At 35.9% G+C, this 27,923-nt stretch overlaps 2 protein-coding genes across 3 annotated transcripts in view; one reads left to right on the top strand and one right to left on the bottom strand.

Annotated features, from left to right (window-relative positions):
- Positions 1-1,717: 1,717 nt before the first annotated feature.
- On the bottom strand, positions 1,718-23,017 carry SOCS4 (suppressor of cytokine signaling 4). Its single transcript, XM_049898640.1, has 2 exons — positions 22,692-23,017; positions 1,718-8,135 (listed from the first exon to the last, which is right to left on the bottom strand). Exon 2 carries the CDS (start codon positions 8,041-8,043, stop codon positions 6,718-6,720), a length of 1,326 nt encoding a protein of 441 aa, XP_049754597.1. The 5' UTR covers positions 8,044-8,135; positions 22,692-23,017; the 3' UTR covers positions 1,718-6,717.
- Positions 23,018-23,070: 53 nt separating this feature from the next.
- The window catches only part of WDHD1 (WD repeat and HMG-box DNA binding protein 1), a 67,673-nt gene continuing 62,820 nt past the window's right edge, over positions 23,071-27,923 (top strand). For both annotated transcript variants that reach the window (XM_049898332.1, XM_049898331.1), the window contains exons 1-2: positions 23,071-23,152; positions 23,378-23,466. In XM_049898332.1, coding sequence (XP_049754289.1) covers positions 23,390-23,466 — 77 coding nt within the window. In that variant the 5' untranslated portion in view covers positions 23,071-23,152; positions 23,378-23,389. The remainder of the gene's footprint in view (positions 23,153-23,377; positions 23,467-27,923) is intronic.

Below are 27,923 nucleotides of genomic sequence, written 5' to 3'. Positions count from 1 at the left end.
AAACAGACTACCAAAAAACAAACCCGTTGCTGTTGAGTCAATTCCAATTCATAGTGACCCTATAGGACAGAGTAGAACTGCCCCCATCGTTTCCAAGGGGTGATTGGTGGATTCGAACTGCTAACGTTTTGGTTAGCAGCTGTAGCTCTCCATATCTCTTAACCACTGCATCACCAGAGCTCCTAATAGACTACAGTATGGTTTAAACATAACTTCTACATGCACCAGGGAACCAGAAAATTTGTGGCTTGTTTTATTGCAATATTTGCTTTATTGTGATGGTCTGGAACTGAACCAGTAATATCTCTGAGTATACCTGCAGTCAGTAAGTCTCTTGTTAAATATATTAAAAGTATTCAGTATATTCCATCCCTTCGTTGTTTTGTGTAAGCCAGTAGTGGGTCAGTGGCTGGCTATTTACCATAAACTTCTCAAAACTTATCTCTAAGTGTGCTCCACAGAACACATACTTCTTGTACTGAAAAACGAACAATAGAGGAACTTCAGACACCTAAACCTGGAGAAGGCATAATTTTAGATAGAGCACAGGGCTCTATGGTCTATTAAAAGTTATATCACTAATGCAAGTTATACCACAAACGTGGACAACCTACCTTGCCCTCATAGGAAGTAGTGAATGAGCAGTGCCTTGCAGAGCCACATTGAACCCTGAGGCAGCAGGAATTATCAGGTCCTGTCTTTATGTACGGAAACCCTGGTAGTGGAGTAGTTGAGTTCGGCTGCTAACTAAAAGGCCAGCTGTTCAAATCCACCAGGCACTCCTCGGAAACCCTATGGGGCAGTTCTACTGTCTTATAGGGTTACTATGAGTCGGAATCCACTCTACAGCAATAGGCAAGTCTTTATGTTAAGTCCCTGGCTGGTGCGAAGGGTTAAGTATCCAGCTGCTAATTGAAAGGTTGCCTGAATCCACCCAGAGGTGTCTGGAGAAAGGCCTGGCTAGGTCCACTTCTGAAAGATCACAACCATTGAAAACTCTAAGGAATGCAGTTCTACTCTGAAACATCTGGGGTTGCCACAAGGCAGAATTGACTTGAGGACAAATGGTTTGGTCTTTAAATTTTTGACATTTTGTTCATATGGATTTTTTTTTTTTTTTGCATTGATTCTTTTCAAAATACTATTTCTCTTCATTGCTGAGTTTGTAAAAAAAAAAAAAAAAAAAAGGTACCCAATTCAAGTGCTTCAGTCACTCACCTGGCCCTGGGTATGAGCGACTACCTATTCTCTGCCTGCTCCCAGCCAGTAACTGAGCACGGGGGAGGGTTCTAAAGCCAGGCCATTCCTGTCCCACTGACAACCTTTGTTTGGGAACTAACTCCCTGCCTGGCTGATGTTTTCAGAACTGCACTGCCTGCCGTCTGAAGCCCACCCCACTCATTCCTTTTTTCACAGATGTCAGACCTGCAATGTGGTCTGAAGACTTCCCCACCTTCTCCTGCTTCTTCCCCCTTTATCCTTAGAGGTGTTTCCTCCCATAAATGTCTGCACAACTAGTTACATCTTGGCATCTGCTTCTCAGGAAGACCCAAACTAACATACTAAAAAAAACTCAGGTTTTTCAAAGTCTTTTTTCAGACTCTAAGTTGGGTACATAAGGTAAGAATACACAATGTTTTAAAATCAAAATACAAAGCCTTTGGATTTTATATATGAAGTTTTAATTAAGAAGAAAATGTATTCAAATCATTTTATTTGAACTCATATCCAAAGAAATGTTCAACTTCAGGATTAGAGATAAAAATGGAAATAGTCTACTTTTTTAGGGTAAGAAGTGGAGAAAAAGTCATACAAGCCTGACAAGAGTACTAACAGCTTTGCAAAGTTGCTACTTAAATTCTGTACATTGAAGTATATATCAAGTTCATACATACTTTGCTTACAGTTTATCCAGTTCTAGCAAAGTCAGCATAATTTGAAAAACTGCCTTGAGTTTTACACCGTGGCTTTCAACTCTGAAAGATTTGGTTATACCCATGACAAAAGTGATTATCTGTATTTCCCACAAATGTAATCAACTTTTAAAATAAGTTAGGCAAATGTCTATTTTACATAGGCCTTACGAAGGGTAAGAGGAAATTGCAATTTTTCATCAAATTGCAGAGTCTAAACCATAAATTCGAATTTGTACTGTTATCTCTATTGTCAAACCAAGCCACGAAAGACTATTACAGACTAAAAGAAGTCAGTGTGATTCTGCAGGATCCACTAAGGTTTTACCCTGAAAATGTATCATCACATTAGCACTTAACAGCTGTACAACAATTATTTTCAAGTATGCTCCAAGGGTCACTTCTTTTAAAGAATTAACCTTCACGAAGCTAAGTAACAAGTATTATAACCTATACTGTTAGAAAATGAAGGCAAAGAAAGATCTAGGAGTCAGTAATCTATTCAAAATTAGAAAGTAATCAAAGACAGACTTTGGCTTTACTCGGAATAGGATTCACGTTCTTCTAAATCCCTTTCCATTGGGTTATATCCATTAGTCTACATTTCTGCTTAAGTTACCTCAATTTTGTGACCAGTATCTTATTAGAATAGTATAGGCAGACTCTTGTAGCATTGATCAATATTTCTTGGCCATTAAAAAAACAAACTTTTGTGCTTTGTTTTCTTTAGAAATAGAAATGAGTGTAAAACTGTTAAAACAATAATTGTAAAGATTGTTTCACCAAAGTAGGAAGTTTGACTTAAAAACCTTTAATTCATTTTGGCATTAAATTACCTAACATTACACTGTCTAATTTACCTTTAATATTTTGTTTTCCTTGCATTGTCTCCAGAAATAAATCTTATAATTAAAAGTCCACTTTCCTGTGAAACGTGTTCTACCAAAAGCAATATATAAGCTGTTTATTGGACACTGATTATAGCTAAAGTGACAAAAACATATTTTTAATGAAAAGTAGGTTTTTAAGGGAGTTAGATCTCAAGGTTTTTCATAGGAAGGAAGTTCTCTATTGTGTGGATCTATAAAATGAACTGAAGAGAGACAGGAAGCTGATAACTTGGTTTGTCTTCTTAATGGCTTTGGCTCATGAATAAATGATAATGGTTTATGTGTTTTTCCTATAAAAAGAAATGAATTTGTATAATGATGAGTCCTATTTGCCACATTTGTTCTGCTTTTTAAAGGATTTCTCATTACTAAGACATCCTTTATATTATTTATAATAAGTCAAAACTGTAACTGAAAGCCACTCTTTGACCACAGTTACCCATTAGCTGAAATTCAGGAAAGAACACAGGTTTGATCACCAAATCAATAAATTTAGCCACAGGCTGACTAAAAGCTTCCTTTAATCTTCTTCCTATTAGGTCTTCCTTTAAATTAAAGCATTCCCTCTATGAATTATTTAAATGAATGGCAGGTTATATAGAAAGATCGCATGTAACTCTTCATACAAAAATGTTCAACAAACCTAAAAAAATTTATTCAGCATATTTAAGAAATTATAGTATGAATCAAGATGTTATAGCTTAAAAAACGGGGGTGAGAGGAGGGAAAGGGATATGTCCTAAAAAGCTTCAGAGAGAAATAGAAAAGTCAAGTTTATTTCCTGATTAGTGCACGATTATTCCCAAAGCACAGTTAAGTGTCTGGTCCAGACTAGCTATTAGCGATGAAGTAGTTCCCTTTCACTGTCAAGGCTTTTCCCAGAGGTAATGCCTTAATTCTTAATTTTAATATTTCATCTTGTTTCTTTTAGCTTCATCCTCTCTTGCCAATAAGTGCTACACATTTCCACCATGCTGAAGGCTCTCTCGACGCTGGAATTCACACTTTTCAAATATTCACAATGTCCAACTTAGTCACAGAGAAAGGGGTTAGCCCTTCTAAATTCCAATCCTGTAGATGTTTTTAAAAATTAACTTATTATTACTTCTTTTCCCTTCATAGTAAATGACTCCCTTCTCAAGTCTTTGTATATATTTCTACTTTCCACATTTCTTTTCATTGCTAACAAAGGAAAAATACAAACCATTTCAGAATAAATGAGTCTCTTTCCTGCTCATTTATTAGATCTACTTCAAAGCTACATATATGGCAGTATGTTAACAGCTGTTAATATCTTAAAGTTGAAAAAAAATAAGAAAACCAGAGAAAATATATCACAGCAACCAGTTTGAATTATATGAAAACCCACTTAGATCTTGACTTTCATATAAACACTAATTTTTACCATTATAAAAGACAACATAATTATATTTATTTTTTCTTTATAAAACTACCTTTTAACAGAATATTCATTAGCTAGTCTTCCCTTAGGTTTTTCTGTACTAATAAAAAGTTATTTTTAAAAGAAAAGTATCTAAAATAATAATTGTTTCACAGAAACAGAAAGTCTTATTATCAAATTCTGATAAAAAACTCTAATCACAGATAGTCTTACCATACTACTAATTTTACTTTTCTGTCACCAAAGGTGGATATTTAGGAAGTGTTACATTGGTTAAGAAGACAAGCTTCTCAGTGATCTACGAAATGCCACAATAAAGATGAGGTAGTATAAGACTTTTCTACCTTTGTAAAAGATAAATACCATTTTTAAAAGAGATGTTATTTAACTTGACATTGGTGTTATATTCTGGGCCTTATCTCTGCTAAGAGATGCCATTTTAATAGCTACCTCTCACTGAGATCAAGACAATCTGGAGATCACTGAGAAAAAATGCTAGAAGGTATGGGAACAGATTTTCCTGGTTTAATTTTGTAATAATTGTTAACATTTTATTTTAAAGCTCTTTCTGAAAAAATGCAATCTTTATGTTAACAGCAGAAGTACAAAATAAGGAAATGCTACTTCAACATAAAACAATGATAATGAAGAAACATCATTCTAACTTGGAAATTTCTAAATCAAATTCCTTTCAATCCAGGTAGAAGCAGCGTCCTAATACAGCTAAACCAACAATCAAGAAATCAATTACTATATTAAAAGTGCCAATTTGTACTAAGGGGTAGATAGATCACCAGAACAAAAGTTGGGTAACTGTCTAGGAATATGAATAAGAAAAGAAATTTATTACTCATCGATTCTTTAAAAACTAGGTCATGAAAAATTAGATAGGAAATTTAAGGGGCGGTGAGTTTATTAATGGGGGAGGAACAACTCAGAAAAGGAGGGTGGGAATGCTTGCACAATTCAAAGAATGTAATCAATGTCACTGAATTGTACATGTAGAATTTGCTGGTCTATGTTCTGCTGTGTATAGTCTCAACAACAATAAAATAAAATAAACTATAAAAAGAGATAGGCTATCACTCCATTTATCTTTATTAGTTATATTGGGCATGTTTCTAAAAATGCTTTCTGTTCTTGGGATAAAACCCAAACCCACTGCTGTTGATTCCGACTCATAGCGACCCCATAAGACAGAGTAGAACTGCCCCATAGAATTTCCAAGGAGCACCTGGTGGATTCAAACTGCCGACCTTTTGGTTAGCAAATGTAGCACTTCACCACTATGCCATCAGGGTTTCCATTCTTGGGATAGTAAATTAAAAATATTGCCCTTGTTACCCAGTACTGTTTGTATTGTATAAACCACGTACCTGTCAAAAAGGTTTTCCTTTTTTTTGAGGCCATATTAAAACACATAATTCTGAAGACAGGAATCTTTATTTGAACTTTTAAGATAAAAACAATTTTAAGCTTCCTGAATACTGAGCTCATGTTTAATTCTTGAATCTTTATTCAGGTCCAATTTAAAATAGTGAAAAATTATTTAGGTATTCTTTGGTTACCAGTGGAAATTCATGGCTGTTTATAAACTGTGGAGTCTCAAAGTAACAGGTTCAGAATTTCCATAAAAGGGCTAAGTAGATGCAATAGTTCATAATACAGAAAACTCCCATAGTTTCTTTAGTACTTTAGTAACTACTAGTTACTAATAGTGTTATTACTTACTATTTTTAAAGCTTCCAGTGAGAAAGGAACAATATTTATGTTATGAAGGTAGCTTCACTCTTCCAGGTTGAGAGAAAGGCCTATTCAAAAATAACAGCCCTGCCACATTGCAGAAGAAAAAATGCGTCTCCAAAACGTCATGTTCTCATTTGATTCTCACTGACCACATCAACGAAATTTAGTAATACTGTTTTTGAGTAAATATTTAAGATGAAAATACACCATTAACTTTGATTTTAAACCATCTTGCTATGTCTAACAACCCTACTAGAGAATTATAAAAGTCAATTATGTTTAGTATGAATTGTGAATTACAACACACTCAACTTTACTGACGAATTTTAAAACAATTCATTGAATATGGGATGGGGAAACTATTTTATGTACAGGAATACTGATAGTATAGATTAACAAAACATTTTACATGTAGGAAGGACACAGCATTTTTTTTTAAAGGAAAGCATGAAAAACAAAATATTCAACTCTGCAGTGCCTACCAAATTTCAAATATGCCTGTATCATACAACAATTAGAATTAAGGAAAACAAAATTAAGTATACAATCTACGGAAAAAACAAAAACCAAACATCATTAACCCTAGTGTATAACCTTAAACAGTGCGTTGCAAGAAACATAAAATAATACGGAAGTAAGATTTTGGGCAGAGTTTATTTTGGACTCCAACTGCCCTTGAAGAAAAATTCAGAGTGGCTGAACAAGAACCATAAGCTATTAAATGAAAACATGTATATATAATCATTCAGATTTTCCTACCCTTTTCCTAGCATTGTTGTTCTGGTGCATCGATCCTGAGTACTCTAACTTTTGATTTATAGTGATATTCCTTCAGATATAATTTCATAGAAGAAGGAATTGGAAGGGCATCAATGCCATCATAAGTTGTACAGTTACAAATAACTGTTCTGCATATATGCTGCAAGGAAAAGGGGAAAGTCCGAATTAAAGGTGTGGATAAAAGTGGTTCGAAGAACATACAGGCACTCGGGTCCTTATAATGTTCTAGGAGCCCAGTAATGTCAGGAGAATGGAAGACACAAGGATCATGTGCATCAAAGCTAAAGTTGTGGTTCCACTGTTCAATTCTAGCATGAAGAGAACGACTATAGCGTCTAAAACTAACAGAGAATAAGTAGTCTTCCTGTGCTGAGTCTCGAAGTAAAAAGGTTCCCTCTGGTTTTCCTTCTAGTAGCGCTTCGGCTGCATATTTATCCATAACTCCCCAGTAACACGGATTGTTATTGATTTGTAGAAGGTCTGGTACAAGACAGTGGACGTAATCAATCTGGGTGTGGTACTTAGGAGGCGTTTCCAACTGCAGGATTTCATCATCTAATTCCCATTTGGGTTTGTTTCTTTTTCTGGAACTTGTGCAAAGTGTTATAATTTCATCATCTGAATCCATATCACTATCTTCTATACTGTTATTGGAAACCAGGTTTATCACAGAGCCAGTCATAGGATCACCTTTACACGAAGCGTTGTTGGTAGTTATGACACAGGGCTGAACATTGGTATGTGAGAAACAGTTTACATCTTCTTCCATGTTTCTTCTCTGTTTTAGCTGACCATCCCTCAATTCACTCTGAGACAAGTCTGTGCTTACCCATTCTTCTGATTTCGGATTTATAGGAACAGTGTGTCGTTTAATAAAATGCCATCTAAAAGCTAAATCTGATCGAGGTGGGAAAGGACACTTATCTAACATAAGTTCACTGATGTGAATTTTTCTTTTAGATGGAAGGCCTGAAGAGTGCCGACTACTACAATTCTTTATTGGAAAACACTGCCCCACGGCATCTTGCAGTTTCTGTTTCAGAGATCGGCCTAAAAATCTATGCCCACACGAATGATCTAAGTCCAACTCGATGGATGAACAGCTGTGCTTCCTTTCTTGGCTCCTTAAAGGAACTTCTGTTTTTTCTATAGTATCTACTGTTTCAGCATCTGAACAACTCTCACTTTTTTTTAACCAAGATAACTTCTTTCCACTCCATACATAACCATCCTTTCTGTCAGCACTTCTACTTCGACTAGTTTTGGGCCTTACATCTACATTTTTACTATTATTTTCAATACTTTCTGCCATTTTAACATATTATCCACAAATTCCAGTGTTATAAATACTGCTTTTTCAGTTTTTCTGGCAGGAAGTTTCTTCTGGGCACTTTCTGCATGTATCTAAGGAAAAAAAAAAAAAATTAAATGCCATTAACCATTTGTCATCTACATTGTACAGTTCATATATTAAGTCCTATTTTGATTCAAGATGAAAAAACTTACTAGTACACGAATAAGATAGAGTATTTGGTATGGTGGAAGTGAACAAAATATTTTGTTCACTTCAAGTGCTTTACCATATACTAATAATTTCAAAGTGCCATGGAATCAGTAATTTGAGTTCCTTTCCCAGAGCTAATTTTCATGTGAATCAGAAAAAGCTAGTCCTCCACTCTCAGCTACAATATACACTCAAAAATGTGCACCATTTCTAATCTTGAAATACATCTTTTGTTTATCTTTCCTCCCTTTATTTTTGTTAACTCACAGCAGACCAGTGAATTCTTTTTAAGGGACAGTCACAAATCTACAAGCTGGTATTTAAGAACTGCTACCCTCTACAGTTCCTTCATTTTCCCCTCTCCTTGTTTTCTTTCCTATTGATTGAAAATATGAACAATTTTAAGTTATAAAAGCTGTAAAAATTTATTAAATAAACAATCATCACGAAACAGTAGGTAATTCCCATTGCCAATGAAGTTTTGCCAATTCATTTCAATAACTGGTCAACATATAACTTACTGACAGTTTAGGCAGTTTTCAGAAAACAGGATGGGATAACAATTTGGGATTTTACACCCATACACATTGACACTTTCTTATTATCTAAGATAATTTGAAAAACAAGCAGATAAATTTCTGATAGGGTATTGCCGTTCCCACAAAACTGGCTAGACAGTAGAATTCACAATATAAAATACTGAGCTTCATGAAGACTGGCAGTAATAACTGGTAGTAGATGGAATTTACCTAAGTATTCGTAGGTGGAATAAAATTTCACCCCAGAGTTGGGAGGGTAGGGGTGGGTTTCTATAACCTACAATATTTTGCAAATGAAACTTGAATTTTGTGACTGAGAAAATCAATCTTACTCAGCACTCTGATTAAAAGTTTCTGATTATATCAGAAGAACACTAACAATCCCAATAGTCAAGTGAATGTCTGGAGAAGCTTGAATCCATTTCAAAGTAGTAGGATCTAAAACGACATCTACATTGGCAAATATGATCGCCCTATGTTTAAAAGTATGGACTAATGATATGGACTTGGCATATAATAAAGTGTTCCATTTCTAAACACTGAAAAGCATATGATGATTATTTCGAGTTAGCGAGCTCACTAGTATATTTAGTACATTTAAAATTCTTAGGGAAAAATATTTCTTACCAAATTTTGAGAGAAACATCATCTCTTAGTTCAGCCAAAATTATATTCAACAGTATGCTTTGGCTGTTCATTGACTAAATTCCACCGAGCAAAAATAAACAAGCAGAAGTAGCAAAGCAGGCTGAAGAATACGAAGAGTCATTGATTAAGGGAGACACTTGCTTGTAACTAATTACCCAAGAGCTTACATTATATTTTTCAAGATAAAATAATAAAGGAGCCACAAGCAGATATTATTTGTTAACACTACATTAATTTCAACATTTTTTATTCAGCATGATGTGAAAAATGTATCATCCAGGTACAAATGACTAGTGCTTTTATTTACCAAAAAAGTACAAACTTTACTCCATTGGGTGTGAGCTCCCTTACCTTGCCTCATTGCTACCTCTAAACTGTGGTGTTCCTTCCTTCGTTTCTATATCAGAGCTAAGCTCTCTACATTTGTTCTTCATGACATTCTAACCTTTACCAGAGTCCTGCTTTAGTATCTCCCTCTCAACTTTTTTTCTATCTTCAAAAATAATCAAGTCTATAAAATCTTTCAATGACTCTAAGGCTTCCTTTAGTCATAACTGTTTCTTCTCATTACTAATTTTCTTAATGAAAATAGCATTTTGTTATTTTCTGATTATAAAAGAAAGTTATCCAGTTTGAAAACGGCTGAGTAGGAAATCTTTCTGCTCCATCCTCCTCTCAAAAGTAGGCCCAAAACAAGGAAAAATGAAAGATGGAAACACAGACTTCGTCTTCAATGAAACCAGTAGATATCTGTAACCTGAGCCACAGAATATGAGGGTAGCAAATGAATTGAGGAGCAAAAACTGACTCAGCAGCAGAGAGGCTGGTGACACCGGGCTCAGAGGTGACATGGATGAGACAAAAGTCAACAGAGCAGGTAAAGTTCAGGACTCACAGGCACCAAGTGCTGCAGAAAGTGTGGGTGAGGAACAGGGCTGAAAAATGGGGGGGCTGGATGACAGTTTGTATAAGAGCAGTTAGGTTTCTCTGGCTCTTATTCCTGCACTTAGAGGAGCTGGGATGTTTATTTTTTGGAGAAACTTAACAGGAGAGGCTCAGGATGCTGGATTCCCATTAAGGCAGGGGGTAGAAGAGGAGAGTTGGGACAAAAAACATAATGATTAAATGAAAGTTCCCTGCACCCGTCTTCCATCCAGCTCTCAGAACTCCAGCAGCCAGACTTTATATCCCCCTAGGTTTTTTTTTTTTTTTTTAGTAGAAGACTGGAAGACACTTTGCCGGGGAAATGGAATGGCCAGCCAGAGAGAAAAGATCTATAGATGCTGATACCTAGGAATCCCCTAATAAAAATCTGGAAGGCAACCCACGCATATAGTGAGGTCCACTAGTGGACAAGCTCTGCCTACTCACACACAGCTTCCAGGCAGCACTGTTGTGCTTTACTCTAGAATATGAAATACTCACAGGCTATCAGATTTTTGAGGGAAGCCTCCAACATGACAGAGACCAAAACATACAGAACCTGGAGAAAACTGGAACCCTGAAAGGTGCAAAAGGTAAAAATAGATTTCTTCCAAAGTTAAGAGAAGACACTCCATCTATGAATGTGTAAGATGCTATTAAAAAGGAGGTGGGGACAATCAGAAAATAAGAAAAGTACTTGGAAATTAAAAATACAGTTACTGAAATACCATATTGATTAGGAAGGTTGGAGGATAAGTTGAGGAAAGAGGAAAAAGATGGTTAACCACACAGAAAAAATCAGAAGGCTAATCAGGCATTTCATGGAAAACAACAACAAAAAAAGGGGGAAATTATCAAAGAAGCTATATTAGAAAATTTCCCAGAACTGAAGGATGTGAGCCTCCCTATTGAAAGAGCCTACCTGTGACCAGCACAATGAAAGAGAGAGTGAAAGGGAGAGAAAAACATTATTGTAAAATCTTAGAATCTTAGAGATAAAGAGGAAATTCTAAAGTCTTCCTAAGAGGAAAAAAAAATATAACTATAACCATAAAATTCTTAGAAGAAAACGCAGGGGCAATGTTGTAGGGCCTAGCTTTTAACAATGGATTACCTAATATTATAACAAAAGCACCAACAGTGAAAGAAAAAAATCAATAAATGGCACCTCGTAAAAATTAAAAACTTTTGTTCATCAAAAGACTACCAAAACAGTGAAAAGATAGGAAGGTACTGACTGGGAGAAGATCTTCGGAAACCATATACTTGATAAGAATCTAATAGCCTATATATATATAAATATAGCTTCAACAACTTAACAACAAAAAGACAAATAACCCAATCATAAAATGGGCAAAGGACTTGAATAGACATTTCACTAAAGAGGACATTTAAATGGCCACCAAACACATGAAAAGATGGTCAATAGCATTAGCCATTATAGAAATGCAAATCAAAACCACAATGAGATACCATTTCACTTTCACTATGATGGGCCCTGGTGGTGCTGTGGTTACGCATCTGGCTGCTAACCGAAAGGTCAGAGGTTTGAACTCACCAGCCACTTCACTGAAGAAGGATGGGACAGTCTGCTTCCTTAAAGATTACAGCCTTGGAAACCCTATGGGGCAGTCCTACTCTGTCATATAGGGTCACTATGAGTCCAAACTTGACAACAACGAGTTTAGGATGGCTAAGATTAAAAATATATATATATATAGGTAAGGATGTGGGAAACTAGAACCCTTATCCATTGCTAGTGGGAATGAAAAATGATACAGCCATTGTGGTAAACTGTGGCGGTTCCTCAAAAAAATAAAATTAGAACTACCACATGACCCAACAATTCCACTCCTTGGTATATACCCAAAAAACCTTGAAAGCAGAGGCTCAGAGACTTGTACACAAATGTTCATTGAAGCAGTATTCGCAATAGCCAAAAGGTGTAAATGACCTAAATGGACATCAACAGGTGAATGGATACACAAAATGTGGTACATACGTACAATGGAATACTACTCAGCCAGTAGGAGAAATGAAGTATTGATACATACTACAATAGGAATGGAGCTTGAAGGCATTATCCTGAGTGAAATGAGCTAATCACAAAAGGACAAATATTGTACGAGCTCTCTTAGGCAAGAAAAGGCAAATGTATAGACACTAAAGTTTATTAGTGGTTACCAGGGGCAGGAGGGAGAGGAAAAGGGGGAAGGGTTAACAGTGATGGAAAAATCACATTAATTAAGGGTAGGGCTGCACCGATGGTTATTGTAATTGCTGTCAATTAGTTGTATGTCTGTAAGAAGTTGAACTGGAAAAAGTTGGGTGATAGATATATTTACAGTAACAACAACAACAGAGTAGCTGCTGAGGCTGCTTATGTACAACCAAAAACCTCACGGGGTTTGGTTCCTTGGTTTGGAGGTTTAGGGTCATGGTTTCATTGGACATTCCAGTTAGTTGGCCTAATAACGTGTTTAGTGCTTCTGTTCTACCTCTTAGTTTGTTGCGTGGTACCTGGGGTCTTAAAAGCTTGCAAGTGGCCATTCAAGGCATGACAATTGGTCTCTATTCACCTGGAGCAACAGAGGAAGGAGAGTCAGGAAGAGGAGGAGGATATGGAATGTGTGGCTAATGGTCTCCATGAACAACTGCCTCCACTGACATGAGACTGGAAGAACTTGATGATGCTCGGCTACCATTACTGAACATTTTGATCAAAGATTCTATGGAAGAATCCTGATCCAAACGGGGAAAATGCAGAACAGAATTTCAAATTCTCACAGACTCCAGACTTTCTGGAGCCACAGGATTTGGATGAACTCCTGAAACTACAGCCCCGAGATAATCTTTAAACCTCAAACCAAAAATATCACCTGAAGTCTTCTTAAAACAAAACAACAGTTTAGCTTAACTAGTAAAAAACGAGATCTAAGTGACAACAGTAACTTGAAAGATTAGACAGGAACCTTACAGGGCAGTGAGTTTGTGTTAATGAGGGAGAAACAACTCAGAAAAGGAGGATGAGAATAGTTGCACAACTTGAAGAATGTAATCAATGTCACTGAACTGTACATGTAGAGATGGTGGAATTGGTATATGGTTGGCTGTGTATATTCTTAACAACTACAATAAATTAAAAAAGAGGAAAAAAATCACCTACGAAGGACTGTAAATAAACCAGCATTTGGAAGCTAGACATTTTCAATCTAGAAGAAGATATAACCAGCCAAACTATCAATCAAATATGAGGATAAAATAGACAACTTTCCAGATATGTAAAATATGAACAATTTTACCTCATAATGGATGATGTGCTTTTCTAAATTGAGGCTCTAAATCTGAAACAAAGGAAGACAGAGGACACGGGATTATAGTGCACTAATGGGAGAGAAAATGTAAATTCCCAAAACGATGATGCACGGAAGTCTCTAGACAATGGAGGCTGACAAAGAGCAACTAGTCCATACAACTACACAAGGGTTAGGATAAAGCTCTAAGGCAGATCTTGAGGAAAAAAAAAATAGAACTGACTTTTGGAAAATTCACTTGGGAGGATGGGAAGCTAAACAAATGGAAAAAAGTTAGTAATTGCTCACCATAAAAAATTCAAAATTATACAAGACAGGAAATAGAATTCTAAAACTACCTGGCTCAGCAGTGAATGATATTTACGTATTTGTCAAAACTGTGATATAATTGTCCTAAGAGGATCCAGAGGGAGGAGGATGTAAGAGAAGTAAATCGTCATTCATCCTAAAAGAAAGTCAACAGATAATGTCTAAAAATAGTAAATCAAGAAATAGAAGTATTATCATTTATTTAGAAATATGAAGGAAAATAACAGAAAAAACTTAAGAGATTCGGAAGAAGATGCCATTGGGATAGGGTAGGAGAGAATTGTAGCTTTTCTTAGGTTTTTAATTCAATTAGATTTTTAACATACATGCATATATCATTTTGATAAATATAACTAAAAGTAATTCATACTCACCATGAAAAACCTCAAACTAGGCATAAAGTTGTGAAGAAAAAATAAGAACTATCCATAATCCTAACACCAGCAATAACCATTTTAACATTTTCAACATCTTTATACATGTATGTGGTAAGGATGCAGTTCTACAGTGCAGTAGTGAGTCCAAAGAAACATGGTTTGAGTCCAGTTTCTGTTCTGTACTAGCCATATGACCTTAAAATCTCAAGTTTCTTCATCTGTAAAATGGAGGTATTAATGCTATCTATTTCGTTGGGCTTTTGGAGATTAAATGAAATAATGCATGTGAAGTACTCAGCACCCAATAAAAGTTAACATGTGCCCTCATAAATTTTTCTTTTTTTAAAAAAGCAGGTTTTAGACATGTTCTGTTAAAGAACCTAAGCAGTCTTATAGAAATAATTTATAATGAACAAATCAGAGAATACCTCTGTCTCTAACCCAGTGCTAACTACAAAGGAAAGAGATTTTTATGAGCAAATAATTTTCAGGAGAAGGACTACTGTTTCAAAGTGAAAAAGGATCAATATATCAGACAGGGCTGAAACTCAACAGACTGTGAAACTACAGAACGATCTGACATTTCCCCCGAGGAGTAGTTCCCAGCCTTCCTCTACATAAGTTGACATACCAACAAAAAACAGGACTACTTTGGCAAAGCTTACCAACAATCAGGAGTCACTAGATTTTAGGCTAACTGTTCTTACGTGTGCTAAGGCTGCAAGTGTCCATAAAATAAAGTAAAAAATGTCATTGCCTTAGGTGAGTTTTCAGTTTTCAAAACATGTACCTGCATTTAAAGACTTTAACGGGTAGAAAAAAACTCCTGATGGCTATCTTTTTATATCTGTATCAGAATTATAGCCTTATATAAATTTCACATAGCTATTCTTTTGCTGGAAAACTGCAAGTTTATGCTCGAGAATAATCCCATTTTTGTATACTGTTATGGGCGAGAATGTCAGTCTTCAAAGTAGGAAGAAAATTGTTTATATTTGTTTAAACGCTAGAGAATTTAAAATTCATACTGAGCATATGGTTGACAACACTCCTATCACTCATTGTCAGATGGTCACATGTCTGAGGGTGTGCTATTCCTGAGGGACAAGTGACAGTTCTAAAAAGCTGAGAAGGTGATGGCAATCTTCTCCATTTCTTTGTACACTTTCAGTATACTGTAATACACTGTTGTTTGTGTGTTCCTGGAATATATTTCTGGATTATATTATCTTAAATAAGAGAATCTTTATGATATTTTGCAATGAAACATGACCATGGAAATTTTATAGCACACAGTTTGATAGTTATCTCAGGGCAAAATACTTAAGTTAAGAGAAATAATGCATTTTTCCTTTACAAAATGACAAGAGTTAGTTCTAAATTTAATGGCCTTTACTTGGTAAAAATGTGGCTCTCAGAAGCTACTTTCGCAGATATATTAACCACCCATCCACTTCTAACTGGTCTGTTTAAGGTATAGGTTAACATCTTAATTACTGAGAAAGCAACTGCTTAAGAAAAAAAAGATTTTCGTATTTTTTCCCACTATTATAATTGTATTACAAAAAATGATAAAAACGCATCACCGATATAAACTCTCACATCTTTACACTTAAACACATGGAAACATAATTTTCTAACCTCTTTCAGAAGATCCTGTTTCAGTGGGCTTTGAAATCATTTATTAAAAATACAAAAAAACCCCAATACTTTCAGATTACTTTGTAAGAATAGCTGATTAATATGCAAAAAGAACAGAAATTTACCAAATTTCAAGAAAATTTTTGTGTAATAGGAGTGAAAAATTTGTGCCATGATTTAGCATAAAATGTTTTCCAGCTATAACAGTCATTAATACTATGAAGCAAATAAAATGAACTCAGAACCAGACCTTTATAAAACCAAAATTCTTTAAAAAAAAAATTCAATCACATTCTCTCAATAAAAAAATTATTTTATTATTTTTTAGTGAGAACAAACCTACTTTGTTACTTTTTAAAAAAATTTATTCAAATAAAATAATTATTCATTCCACTGAATAAAAAACAAGGCGATTTTAATTCAACATTTTTATCATTTTTCCTATTTTTTGCTTTTAATATACATATTAGTATAATATTACATGTATATTTTAATTTTCATCCCAAAGGTTTAGTGTTGTACTTGACTGGAATTTTAGTTAACAAAGACTAAAACCAAAACTAAACCTATTGCTGTCATATGAGTTGATGCCGGCTCACAGTGACCCTGTAGGGAAGAGTGCAACTACCCCATAGGGTTTCTAAGAAGCAGCTGGTGGATTCGAACTGCCGACCTTTTGGTTAGCAGTCCTAGCTCTTAACCACTGCGCCACCAGGGCTTCATAAAGGCTAAAGATGAGTTGGAAAAAAAAAAAAGTGGTTTATGTCTTGCCTGTACATGTAAAATCTGAATGTAAAAAAAGTATACGGTTCTGAATCTGAACAAGTCTCCCAAATAATCCAGCATCAATTCTTGTGATTTTATACAAACTGTGTGTAAATGAGGTAGAAGAGATACAAAACGTCAAAGTGCTTTTACCATCGTTTTTATGTGGTACAGAAGTCAAAGATGATACTTTGAAAGGTGCTGACAAATCGAAGTTCTTTGATGGTAGCTGTAAAGAAGCCTTTTTAAGAGGATAAAAGAAACACTTGGGAGAATGCTGCTTTGACTCTTGATTCAATAATTCATTTTTTATGAAGGCAGCTATGCTACATTGCCCTGGGGATTACACAGTGGCATTAAAAAAACTTTTTTTTTTTTTTTTAATGAGTAAGAAGCAAATGCCTAAAAAGCCTTTTTCAAGAAAGGAAATTCCCAGACTCAGCAGTCACTTAGTCCCAGGTTCTACCACCAATTCCAATGATAGTGGTAACAGAATAAATGCCCATTGTGGCGATTCTGCACCAACAAAAGATTAAAATAATATTTATTTACTTCTATTAAGTAAGACAAGGAAGGTGATTTTAATTCAAGATTTTCATAGAAAACTGTCAAAACCCAATAATTCAAGCGTTTAATTTTATTTACTTGGAAAAGTCATTTGTGTTTCCTATGTTAGATTAATGACTCGACAGCATGGGCAGCAGTGGTATATTAGGTTATAGGAGCCTTGATGGTGCAGTGGTTAAAGCACTTAGCCGCTAACTGAAAGGTCAGCAGTTCAAACTTACCAGCTGCTCTGCAGGAGAAAAATGTGGTAGTCTGCTTCCGTAAAGATTTACAGCCTTGGAAACCCTACGGGGCAGTTCTACTCTGTCCTTCAGGGTCACTATGAGTCGGCATTGATTTGATGGCAATGGGTTTGGTTTTTTTTTTTGTTTATGTTAGGCAATATTAATAGCATTATTGTACATTAATTATTTATTGAACACCTATGTCTAAAATACGGAAGTACATCTAGGACCAGAATTCACATAAATACTAAAGTAAATTTGACTTCTATAAGAATAATTCGGAAACCCTGGTGGTGTAGTGGTTAAGTGCTATGGCTGCTAATCAAAGGGTCACCAGTTCAAATCCACCAGGCGCTCCTTGGAAACTCTATGGGGCAGTTCTACTCTGTCCTATACGGTCGCTATGAGACTCGACGGCACTGGGTTATAAAGAATTCAAAATAAATTATTTTCTGATAGTAATTCAGCCCTAGGAATTTCCCTACCAGGTCCATGATTCCAAATTTTACCTGGCATCATGTACCAAAACCCCCTGGAAAGCATTCTGATCACAGTCTGTGATATCTGAGTTGGATTCTGCGGAAACGTTTAGGCTACACAAATGGGACTTACTGGGCAGGAGACAATAGATGCAGTCTTCAGAATGTTAAGAAAAAAAATACGAAAAATTGGGTTGTTTCTATGAGAAAAACCTCTTAACTAAAAAAAAAAAAAATATTCTCATTACGAAAGCAATACAGGTTTATCTTCTAATAAATATTTTAAGGTATCTCCTTTTTTCTTGTTAACTGGCTCGTGGGACTTAGTACCGTTACATCTTCCTTCCTTTCTTCCTACTTACTTTCCTAATTACAGCTTGCTTATGCCAGTCTCCCCCAATCTATACTCTTGTGGACACTAGCTCGGAAAGATGTTAATACACATCCTGGAGAAAAAGGAGTTCCCTTGCCAAGCAAGTTTGGGAAACACTTCCTCTCTGAAAGATCACAATGGATATTTGGCAAAAAGTTCTGGGAGGTACATCGTAAAGAAACCTGCTTAAGCCACAGTTTCCTATATTTAATTTACCACGAATCCTTTTTGTGAAATAAATTTTGGAGAAACATTAATTGGGCTAATATTAAAATGAGTGTGCATTCCCTGAGCTTGTTAGCTAAAGACAAGAAGAAATGTCTAGGAAGCTGTCGCTGAAGAAAGCTAATCTAGAGTGAAGAGAGAAAACCAAGAGCTGGCAGTACATGAACTTCTAAAAGTGGAAGGAAGATTAACAGCATCCTAGGAACCAGAATACTTAAGATATACTATTACAACTCTTTTAGAGAGTAAATTGGATTCGATAGGTATATTTTTTCCAGTTTGTTAATTTTTAAATATAAAAACAGTATGTTTAATATTCAATATCTAAGCTCAGAAACATTTAAAAAAGAGGAAAAAACTGTAATTCCATCACCTCAAGGCAACCAATTTTTGACATTTTGGCATATTTCCTTGCAGTCTTTTTCCTATGACAGAAACTAATTCTAAAGAGAAGATTTTAAAGTGTTAAAGATCCATAAAGAATTAACAATCTACACTGTTTTGCACTAAGCCATATTTAAAAATAAAGCACAATGCAGGTGAAACAGCATGAGTTAAGCCTTCAAACATGGGCTAAAATTCAGGTTTTACCACTTATTAGCAATTTATCTGACCTTTTAAACCTTATTCAGCCTTAGTTTTCCCACTGTAAACTCTGGATAATGCCAGCTACCTCATGCTTTTACTGTTGGAATTAAAATGTATGAAAGTGACATACATTAAACTTAATGAACATAAGTATTAGCAGCTTTTCCTCTTAGTATTACTCAGAACTGTTCATGTAGAGACCCATTTCTAAAAATGAGAGGTGGGAAAGTGAAAAATTAAGAAAAAGGAAAGAGAGGAAACAAAGGCTGTATTATTGCTTAGCTAGAAAGCTCTTAGAAAGTATAAGGATAGAAAATCTGTACAAAAACATACCTCAAAAATCTAACTTAGTAGGTGCCAGAATTTCTAAAATATCATAAAGCACTTTATATTACTCCTGATATGAGTACATTACTTTCTTTTTAAAAAGTTTCAAATTCTTTAAAAGTATTATGGGTGTAAATAATCAAACTTTTAGTAACAAAAAAGTTGTAGGTTCTTGTAAGCTTAGTAAATAGACTTTGAAATTGTAGGTATAGATTTTTTTTTTAAATTACTGTTTTAAAAATACAGATAACATAACTTTGCTAGGTGTAGATCTTTATTTTTAACTGATTATGAATTATTCTTTTCACTGCTTTATAATAATTACATATGCTTACATTTAAGCCTGGGTAACAAATTTCACCTACAAACTAGTATAAAATTGCTTTTAAGTCCTGATATGTTTTACAAAACTCTAAGTTTTACGGCAACAGCTATGATTTGGAGAGGCAGTGTGGTAGACTACCTTGGAATAGAAGGTGAAAGATCTGGGTTCTATTTCTAGCTCTGACATTTAGTAGCTGTGTGACCTTGGATAAATCACAATCTTTCTGAGCCACAGTTTTTTTTTTTTTATCTACAAAACAGTGTTTTAACGCTTGCTGTGGTTAAGGATTCAGTGCCAACGTAACACAAGAATCAAATACTGGCTGTCTTTAGCCTGAAGAGCTGTGTGGCTGGGGGCAGGGGTAGAAAAAAAAAAAAAGGGAGACTTTTTTTTTACTGTATTCCTTTTTAGACCTGAGAAAGTTTAAACATGCACATGTATTATTTACCCAAAGAATAAATTAAATAAGTTGGTAAGTTTCAAGACACTTTCAGAGATATAAAAGTATTCGGATTTCTAAACTGCCTTCTATATTATTTTTTCAATACTTGGTTCTCCTTAGCACTCTGTTCTTGCCTTTTCTTTCACAGGGCTAATTCTTATGATATAAAAAAAAAACACATTTTATTGAAGAGGCACTTTTTAACTCCTTCCATAAAGCATTACTGATATACCTCTTGGATAAAGTGACTTTATAAGATTACATAATATTATTATTTATATCGATAATACTCACCATTATCAGTAGAATGGTAATGAATCAATGTTTCTCACCCTATTGCCCTAGAGACCAATAGTATTTGTGAGCTATGAGTGACCACAACTGAGCAAAGCTAACCTTCACTGAAATTGAACCTGCGACTTTGGCATCATTTTCAGTGAGTTCATTCAGCCACCCACTTCCGATGAGTATGCACTGTTAATGATGAATAAATCCATTCGGAAAATTTTGAGTCACATCAGTGACAGCTACATTTTTTTTTTTTTAAAGCCATACTATCTTAAATAATCAATTGATTTTGCTAATATTTAAACTGCACACATACCATTATTGCACTACCACCTTGTACATATTTGTGTACGTGTTTTACTCAGCAAGACCAGGAGCTCACTAAAGGCATGAACCTTTCTTTACAAAAATTTGTAGACATTTGACCTAAATGATGCTAGAGAAAACATACTAGCAAAAGCAAGAAGACTTGTTTTAATATTTGAAAAATTTTACTGGGTAATGATTTAAATAAACTCCACTTTAAATGAAATCACTTAATGCCCACCCAAAGTACCCTGTTAAATAACATCATGCAGTAATAAGAATTAGTTTTATACATCCATGAGTATCTCCTATGCACTGTAACAATTCGGTGAAGGTAGGTGTCACCTCCATTTTAGAGATAAAGAATCAGACATTTAAAAAATAAAGTAGCATATTCAGGGCACACAACGAGTAACTGGCAGAATAAAAATTAATCTAGAAATGTTCGGCTCTAAGGTTCGAGCTCTTTCCATGCGTGTGAAATTTCTAAAGAGACATTTTTCTTTAATTTAGAAATTAAACAGCTCAATTACTAAGATAGAAAGGACAAATGTGTGGACACCATTCATAGATTTAAAGCCACGTGGCATTATATTTAGGGCATTTTATAGCTATAACTCTTGTTCCAATTTGCAGTTTCTTCTTATATTGAGCTCTGAATAGTGGTATACTGGAATCTCATCATGACTTATTCAGTATAAAAAAGCCAAATCCACTGCCGTTGAGTCAATTCCGACTCATAGCGACCCTATAGAGATGAGTGTTATCAGAGTTCATCTTGAACCCCATACTCCACCCAATGATATTTAGTTGCTTGGATTAAAAAATACATATAAATCAGTCTATCCAAAAATCAAAATGCTCTCCAAATAAAATTAAGTCAGTCAGAGAGAATCATCTCAGATATCTTTTGCTCTTGGTGAATTCAACAACAGATTATTTTCCCAGAAATTCCTTTTTTTTTTTTTGAGCCAATTATCCTTTCTCTTAATTCATATACCACACTTCAGTGTTTAGCAAGCATTTTTGAACCCCTAGACTGATAACAGTCCCCACACAACGTCACCCCGATAAGGACACCACAGTTTGTCTGTGTGTTTGCAACTTTTCACAATGGAATTGAAAAACCATGGGGAAATTTCTACAACGGAAAAACTCACTTATGTCATAAACTAAGTCTTATTGCGACTGGAAGCTGGGTACCACAAAACCGGAGAAAAATCCTCAAAGACAAATACCAATGCAAGAATATTCTTGTGAAGATTTCATCAGAGATCAGTCTTCCAATATGGAGAACATTAAGACATGAGAAAAAGCTCAAGTGTAATGGCCAAGACGTTAGCACAATTGCAAGGACCAAATTTAATAATATACTTTCGTTTTAGCTCTAGTTTTAGATCTACATACAATCTTCGGTGAATTTTCAGTGGGGTCTGAAGAGGCGAAACCCAAATTACTTTCCTCTTAAAGGAACTCTGGATGGTATTGAAAAGAATACTCATTAATGTACGAGCCGTATCTCCAGGAACCGAGAATAACCAACTGGTACTGAGGTTAAGTCTTCCCTCCTTTATGTCTACCGAGATGACAAGGTAAGGGCGCAAAGGATGCCAAGATTAAAGGCTCGAGAAGAGATTCACCTTGTTCTCTAGGGGTAAAACCCAGAGATCTCAGTCTCAGGAGGGGCTGGATCCGTTCAGGGATCTGGATATAGTTGCACGTGAGCAGAGCCTCACATGTGGACGCAAGAGCCGGGTCTGTAAGACCACAGACAGGCCACCCTTCCCCCACTCACCTCCCGGAGCGCAGCTCAACTATAGCCGTCCAAGTAACCGCCGCCATCACCATCGCCGTCGCTCTGAGTGTTCGCCGAGGTTAAAAAGAGAGGCTCGGCCACTCCTGCACCTCGTGTAGGTCCAACAAGGGAGTGCTTTTCTACACTCCCCCCCCCTCCGCCGGCGCTCGGTTCTGTCTCAGACGTCGCTGTCACCGGCTCCGCCTGCTTCCCCAGGCGCTGCCACCACTTCCGTACCCGGTTCCTTCCCTTCCTCTCTTACCCCTACCGACTCTCGGCTTTTTACCTCGCAGCTGCGGGAAGCTGACGCCATCACCCAGCGACCTTCGTCCTTGTCAGCGCAGGTCGTAGGCGGGCTTGCGCAGGCGCAGTGTAGCGAGCTCGCCCCAGCGCGGGAAACGGCGCTATGCGGGAGCTTGCACCTTGCTTTTTCTGAGCTCCTTGGAGGGTCGATCTCCTCGGTGAGTGTTCACTCCCGCTGCCCGTACCGCCCAAGAAGGAGAAGCGTGTCGTCCTCCTTGTTTATTGTCTGACATCCTCCGCTGCAGTCCTGCTTTTGCCACTCGGGAGCGAGAAACAGAGCTACGGAGAGCGTGCCCGGGAGATTAATCTCTTTTCTTTCCCTTCAGCCAGCGGCTTTCTTCTCTCTTAAAATATTAAGACTAGCTTTTATAAAACATTTTCAGATAAAGGAAAAGATGCCTGCCACACAGAAGCCGATGAGATACGGACATACAGAGGGACACACCGATGTCTGTTTCGATGATTCTGGGAGGTAAGGTACTTTAAGAAACAAAACATTTCAGGTGTAAATATTAGAACATGTATTCTTATTTGTCATATATGCAGTCAGATTAAAATAACTCGTGCAGATAGAAATGACGTTGAAATCTAAAATGGCAGATATATTTTCTTTAGATTGATTTATTGTTTGATTTGGAACGTCATAGTTTTAGATCAAAAAACGAGGGTAAAATCTTACTTTCTGGAGGAAATGAGAGCTTTCCTAACTTATTTTTCTCTACTCCATTCTTAAGCAATATTTTCTCAGGGTTGTCCTGGGGCCTTTTATCTTCCTAAGTTCTGTTACAATTCAGTGCGTCAGATCGTGTACCTTACCCTCTTACCCCGTACAGATTCATTTATTGAAAAAGTGTTTGAGTGTCTTCCCTGCTGGGGCCTGGAGATACAATAGTGCAAACAAGGCACAATCTTTTCCTTCATTGAGCTTAAGGTCTTTTTTTGGATCCACAGACATTGAGCATAAATTAGTCATGAAATAAATATACACTTGGCAATACACTTAGAAAGTCATATGCTCAATAGTAAGTATATATGAGGGGCAACTGATCTAGTGTAGGAGGCAAGGAAGGCTTCTCTGAGGAAGTGTTTCTTGAGATGAGATATTAGGAAACAGAAATGGGTGATGGTGGCAATGGGTGGGGGAGGTTGTCATTCCAGGCAGTAGGAACAGTATGTGCAAAGGGACCATTGTATGCTCAAAGAACTGAAATATAAAGAGATTGATGAGATGCATCTGTGAAGGTAGGCAATGGGTGGCTTATATAAGGAGTTCTGGGCTTTACCAAGGACTCTTGTTTTTATCCTAAAAGTAGTAGGAAGCTTACTAAACGTTTGAAGTAGAGAGGAGATGTGATCAGATACTTGTTTTTGAAGTGATTTGTGGGAAATAAATTTTAGAAGAAGCAGAGGGACTGTTAGGAGGTACCTGTGTTAGTCTGGTTGAACATGATGGAATTTTGGACTAGGGTGAGGCTAGGATAGAAAGTGATGGAAGCTTGGACTAAGGTAAACATGGGTATGGAAAAAAAAGATACATTCAGAAACAATTTAAAAGATTGACAGGATGGATCAGATATTAAGGGTGATGAAGAGGGAGGTGACAGGAATAACAGGTGTCTGTATTTCTGGATGGTACAGTTGAGGGAATAGTGGTACCATTCATGGGTAGTACAAACTAGAATGGGAGCATGTTTCAGAGGTGGGTCAAAGGGTGGAGATTATGAGTTTGCAGTGGTCATGGTGAGTATGAGATTTCTTGGCGATACCAGAGTGGAGATGTAGACAGTTGGTTAAATGTGTCTAAAACTCAGAGGAGAAATATGAACTAGAGAGAGAAATCTGTATCTATAGATCAGACTTAATGCCTCCTGGAATTCGGGGTTGAGGTCCTGGCTGGGAATCTACAGGTGGGATTTGTCAGAATGTAGATGGTGCTTAATACTATGAACCTGGATGAAATCGCTGATAGAGTGAATGTAGATAAGAGGTTCAAGGACTAAACCTGAAGTTAGGACACTAGAGGATATAAAATGAAAAGAGAAATAATTATGATTATTAAAGTTGAGACTATGAAGCAGCTGCAATATTGGTAAAGACAAAGTCTAGGTTATGACCATGGAAGTGAGTGGCTGAGATGGGCTGGAAGATTATTATAGGAGGAGAAAAATTCAAAGAACTGAAAGAACAAAGCATCAGAAGGTTCGTCTGCTTGGATATTGAAAATACCAAGAATTATGATAGGAATAGTGTTGTTGGAGAGAATAACAATGAGCCAAGTGCTAAAATCCTTACAGAATAAGGGACATTTCTCTTCAGGAATCTGTGTATGGTCTGATGGCAGGGTTTTAGCTTTTTTAAAAACAGTAAGTAGGCTGGGAAATGGAGTGAAGGTGGTAATGAAGTGGAAGGGAGACTCAACTCCAGGCCCAGAGGGCTGTGGGAAAGAAAACAGCCACCACTGAAGAGGGTTGAAGGGGAAGCAGTATCCTCAGGGGAATGTCCAGAAAAAAGCTAAGGATTTAGCTGAGGCCTGACAAGGATTCCCAGAGGCCCAGTGAAAAAGTTTGGGAGGACTGGTTAGATTAGGGAAGGAACATTGATGGCTTTGTGAGGTGGAGAGGCCATGTGGTGGGAAATGCCTTTGGTAATCATTGGCTTCTTTTGATTATGTCATAAAGAGGGATAAAAGCATGATAGAATTAGTCCTCATGCTCAGAAATGTTCAGTGGCTTTCTAAATTTGTCATCTAGACCAGAACACCTTTGATAATGGGGAAGGTACCTTAAAAATAATTAAAATTATATAATTTCTTGAAACATTTATTAACTGGCAAATTGTTTTGTTTTGGTAGATCTATCAATTAGTTCTGTTCAAAAACTATTTTCAAAGTTTTTCCCTGAAATATGTTTGTGACATTAAAACAACAAAAATTTTCTTTACATTGATTATTTGAACATTAAACATGTAGTCTAAACGTTAACATAAACAATAATATTCTTCGTATACGTTCCTGTGCTGCAGTCAATTTTATGGTGGTACTGATATTTTTCTGAAAAATGTATTTTTTCTCCAGTAGTCTTATTTTTTTTCTCGTAAAATTGGCTTCAGTCGTCTGTAGAGGTGCATTTTATGGTTTATAAGGATGAGGCTGAGACCTTCAGTTGTAGGTTATAACCTTTTTCTATGAGAAAATACTCTCTTCAGGTTCTAAGGTACTTGGTTAGCTCAGAGCAAGTTCTACTTAATGGAAGAGTCTCAATCAAATAAGTTTTCTCTGATTTTCTTTTGACTGTTAAGCCTTTTCAATTTCATTTCATTCTGGCATAGAACATAAATTTATACAATTAAAAATAGGTGTTCCATCAAAAGATTCTTCCCACAAGTCAAGATCTTCCAAAGTGCAATTACAGAATTTCAAAATTAAATCATTCACTATTTCAGCTTTTAATGTTCAATTGTCATTTGCTTTTGTAGGGATAAATTTCAGTGTCTACCTGTTCATGAGCTTTGTTTTCATTACCGTAATTGGATTTCACCAGAAGCTTCAAAGGCTTAAGTTGAATGCCTTGATTAAAGATTTTGAACAAAATGTAGTCAAGATTTAGAGGACTTGTTTCTAATAATAATAACCGCAATAATAATAATACTACCATTATAGGACACTAGAGTTGTGTTACAGAGTCATTCTTCAAAGACTCATTTAGAAAAAATCTAAATGATGATGGTCAACTGAGAGAGAAAATGTGTGTACTGCAATGCTGAAGTATTATTTTGTATTTAACATCAATTTGTTTCAGAAATTTTGTGGTTCAGCTACTCTGGATATAAATAAAATTATATGAAAATTTGAGAGTTGTGGTTTCTTTTTTGACTGGTATATTATCACAGCTCATTTGGACACCATTTGGAATTACATGTGTTCCACAACCCATTCCCAAGTACATTTGTGTTTCATAGATTTCTTAATTTAGTAAGAACATTGTTTTTAACACAGTGCTGTGCTCTGCCAGAATTTGTATATTTGCATTATTGCTGCAAAAATAATTTCTTTTTGGTGTTGAACTTTTCAACTGAATTTAGTTGGAATTCCTATTAATATTAGCTATTTTTCTTTCAATAGAATGGTTTAATTTATTTCTGTGAGTTGAATGGAAAAGTAAACCATTATTGGTATTAATCTGACAGATTTTCTGTTTAAAACCTCTGATGGCATTGGTATAAAGCTGGTATCATTTAGCTGTTTGAGAAGTTCTTTTTTGCTGATGGAGACAACACATTAACAGCCATCACTTCACTTTTCATATCTGCACTAGAAAACTTGAAATGAAAAATAAGCAAAATCATTTTAGAACAACTGACATTTGTTTTAATGCAGTGCTGTCTGATACAGCAGCCATAGCCACATGTGGCTATCTAGATTTAAATTAATTAACTAAATTAAAAATTCAGTTCCTCAGTTGCACTGACCAGATTTCAATCGCTCAATCGTCAGATACAGACCATCTCCACCTTCACAGAAAGTTCTGCTGGACTGCCTGAATTCTAATGAAAAGTGCTTGACGAGGTGATGCGGAAACTCACCTTCTGTAGCTGCAGAAGCAGCCTTCTCAAGATAACCATTGACCTTTGAAGTAGATGCTGATGCTTCTTTGGGAGTTTTGTGTCTTCTGATAACGCGGTAGCCTTCCTGGCAAATGTCAGCTAACATTTTGTTCAAGTTACATTTTCATCGGGAAACAGAAAGTACTTAATTTTTTATAAACATGTACGAACTAAAAGTATTTTTTTTTTTAGGTTAGCGCTACTGAAAGCTTTTTTTTTTTTTTTTAATTTTTGCAAAATTTCAAAAGCATAGCCAAAATTAATTTCTAGTAAAATTAATATGTAGTTATATATATGGTAAATGACAAAACCACTGAAACAAGAATG

The sequence above is a fragment of the Elephas maximus genome, chromosome 10 (assembly GCF_024166365.1).
Source record: "Elephas maximus indicus isolate mEleMax1 chromosome 10, mEleMax1 primary haplotype, whole genome shotgun sequence".
Taxonomy (NCBI): domain Eukaryota; kingdom Metazoa; phylum Chordata; class Mammalia; order Proboscidea; family Elephantidae; genus Elephas; species Elephas maximus.
Note: the sequence above shows the minus strand (reverse complement) of the source record. Positions and strands in the feature narration are given on the sequence as shown.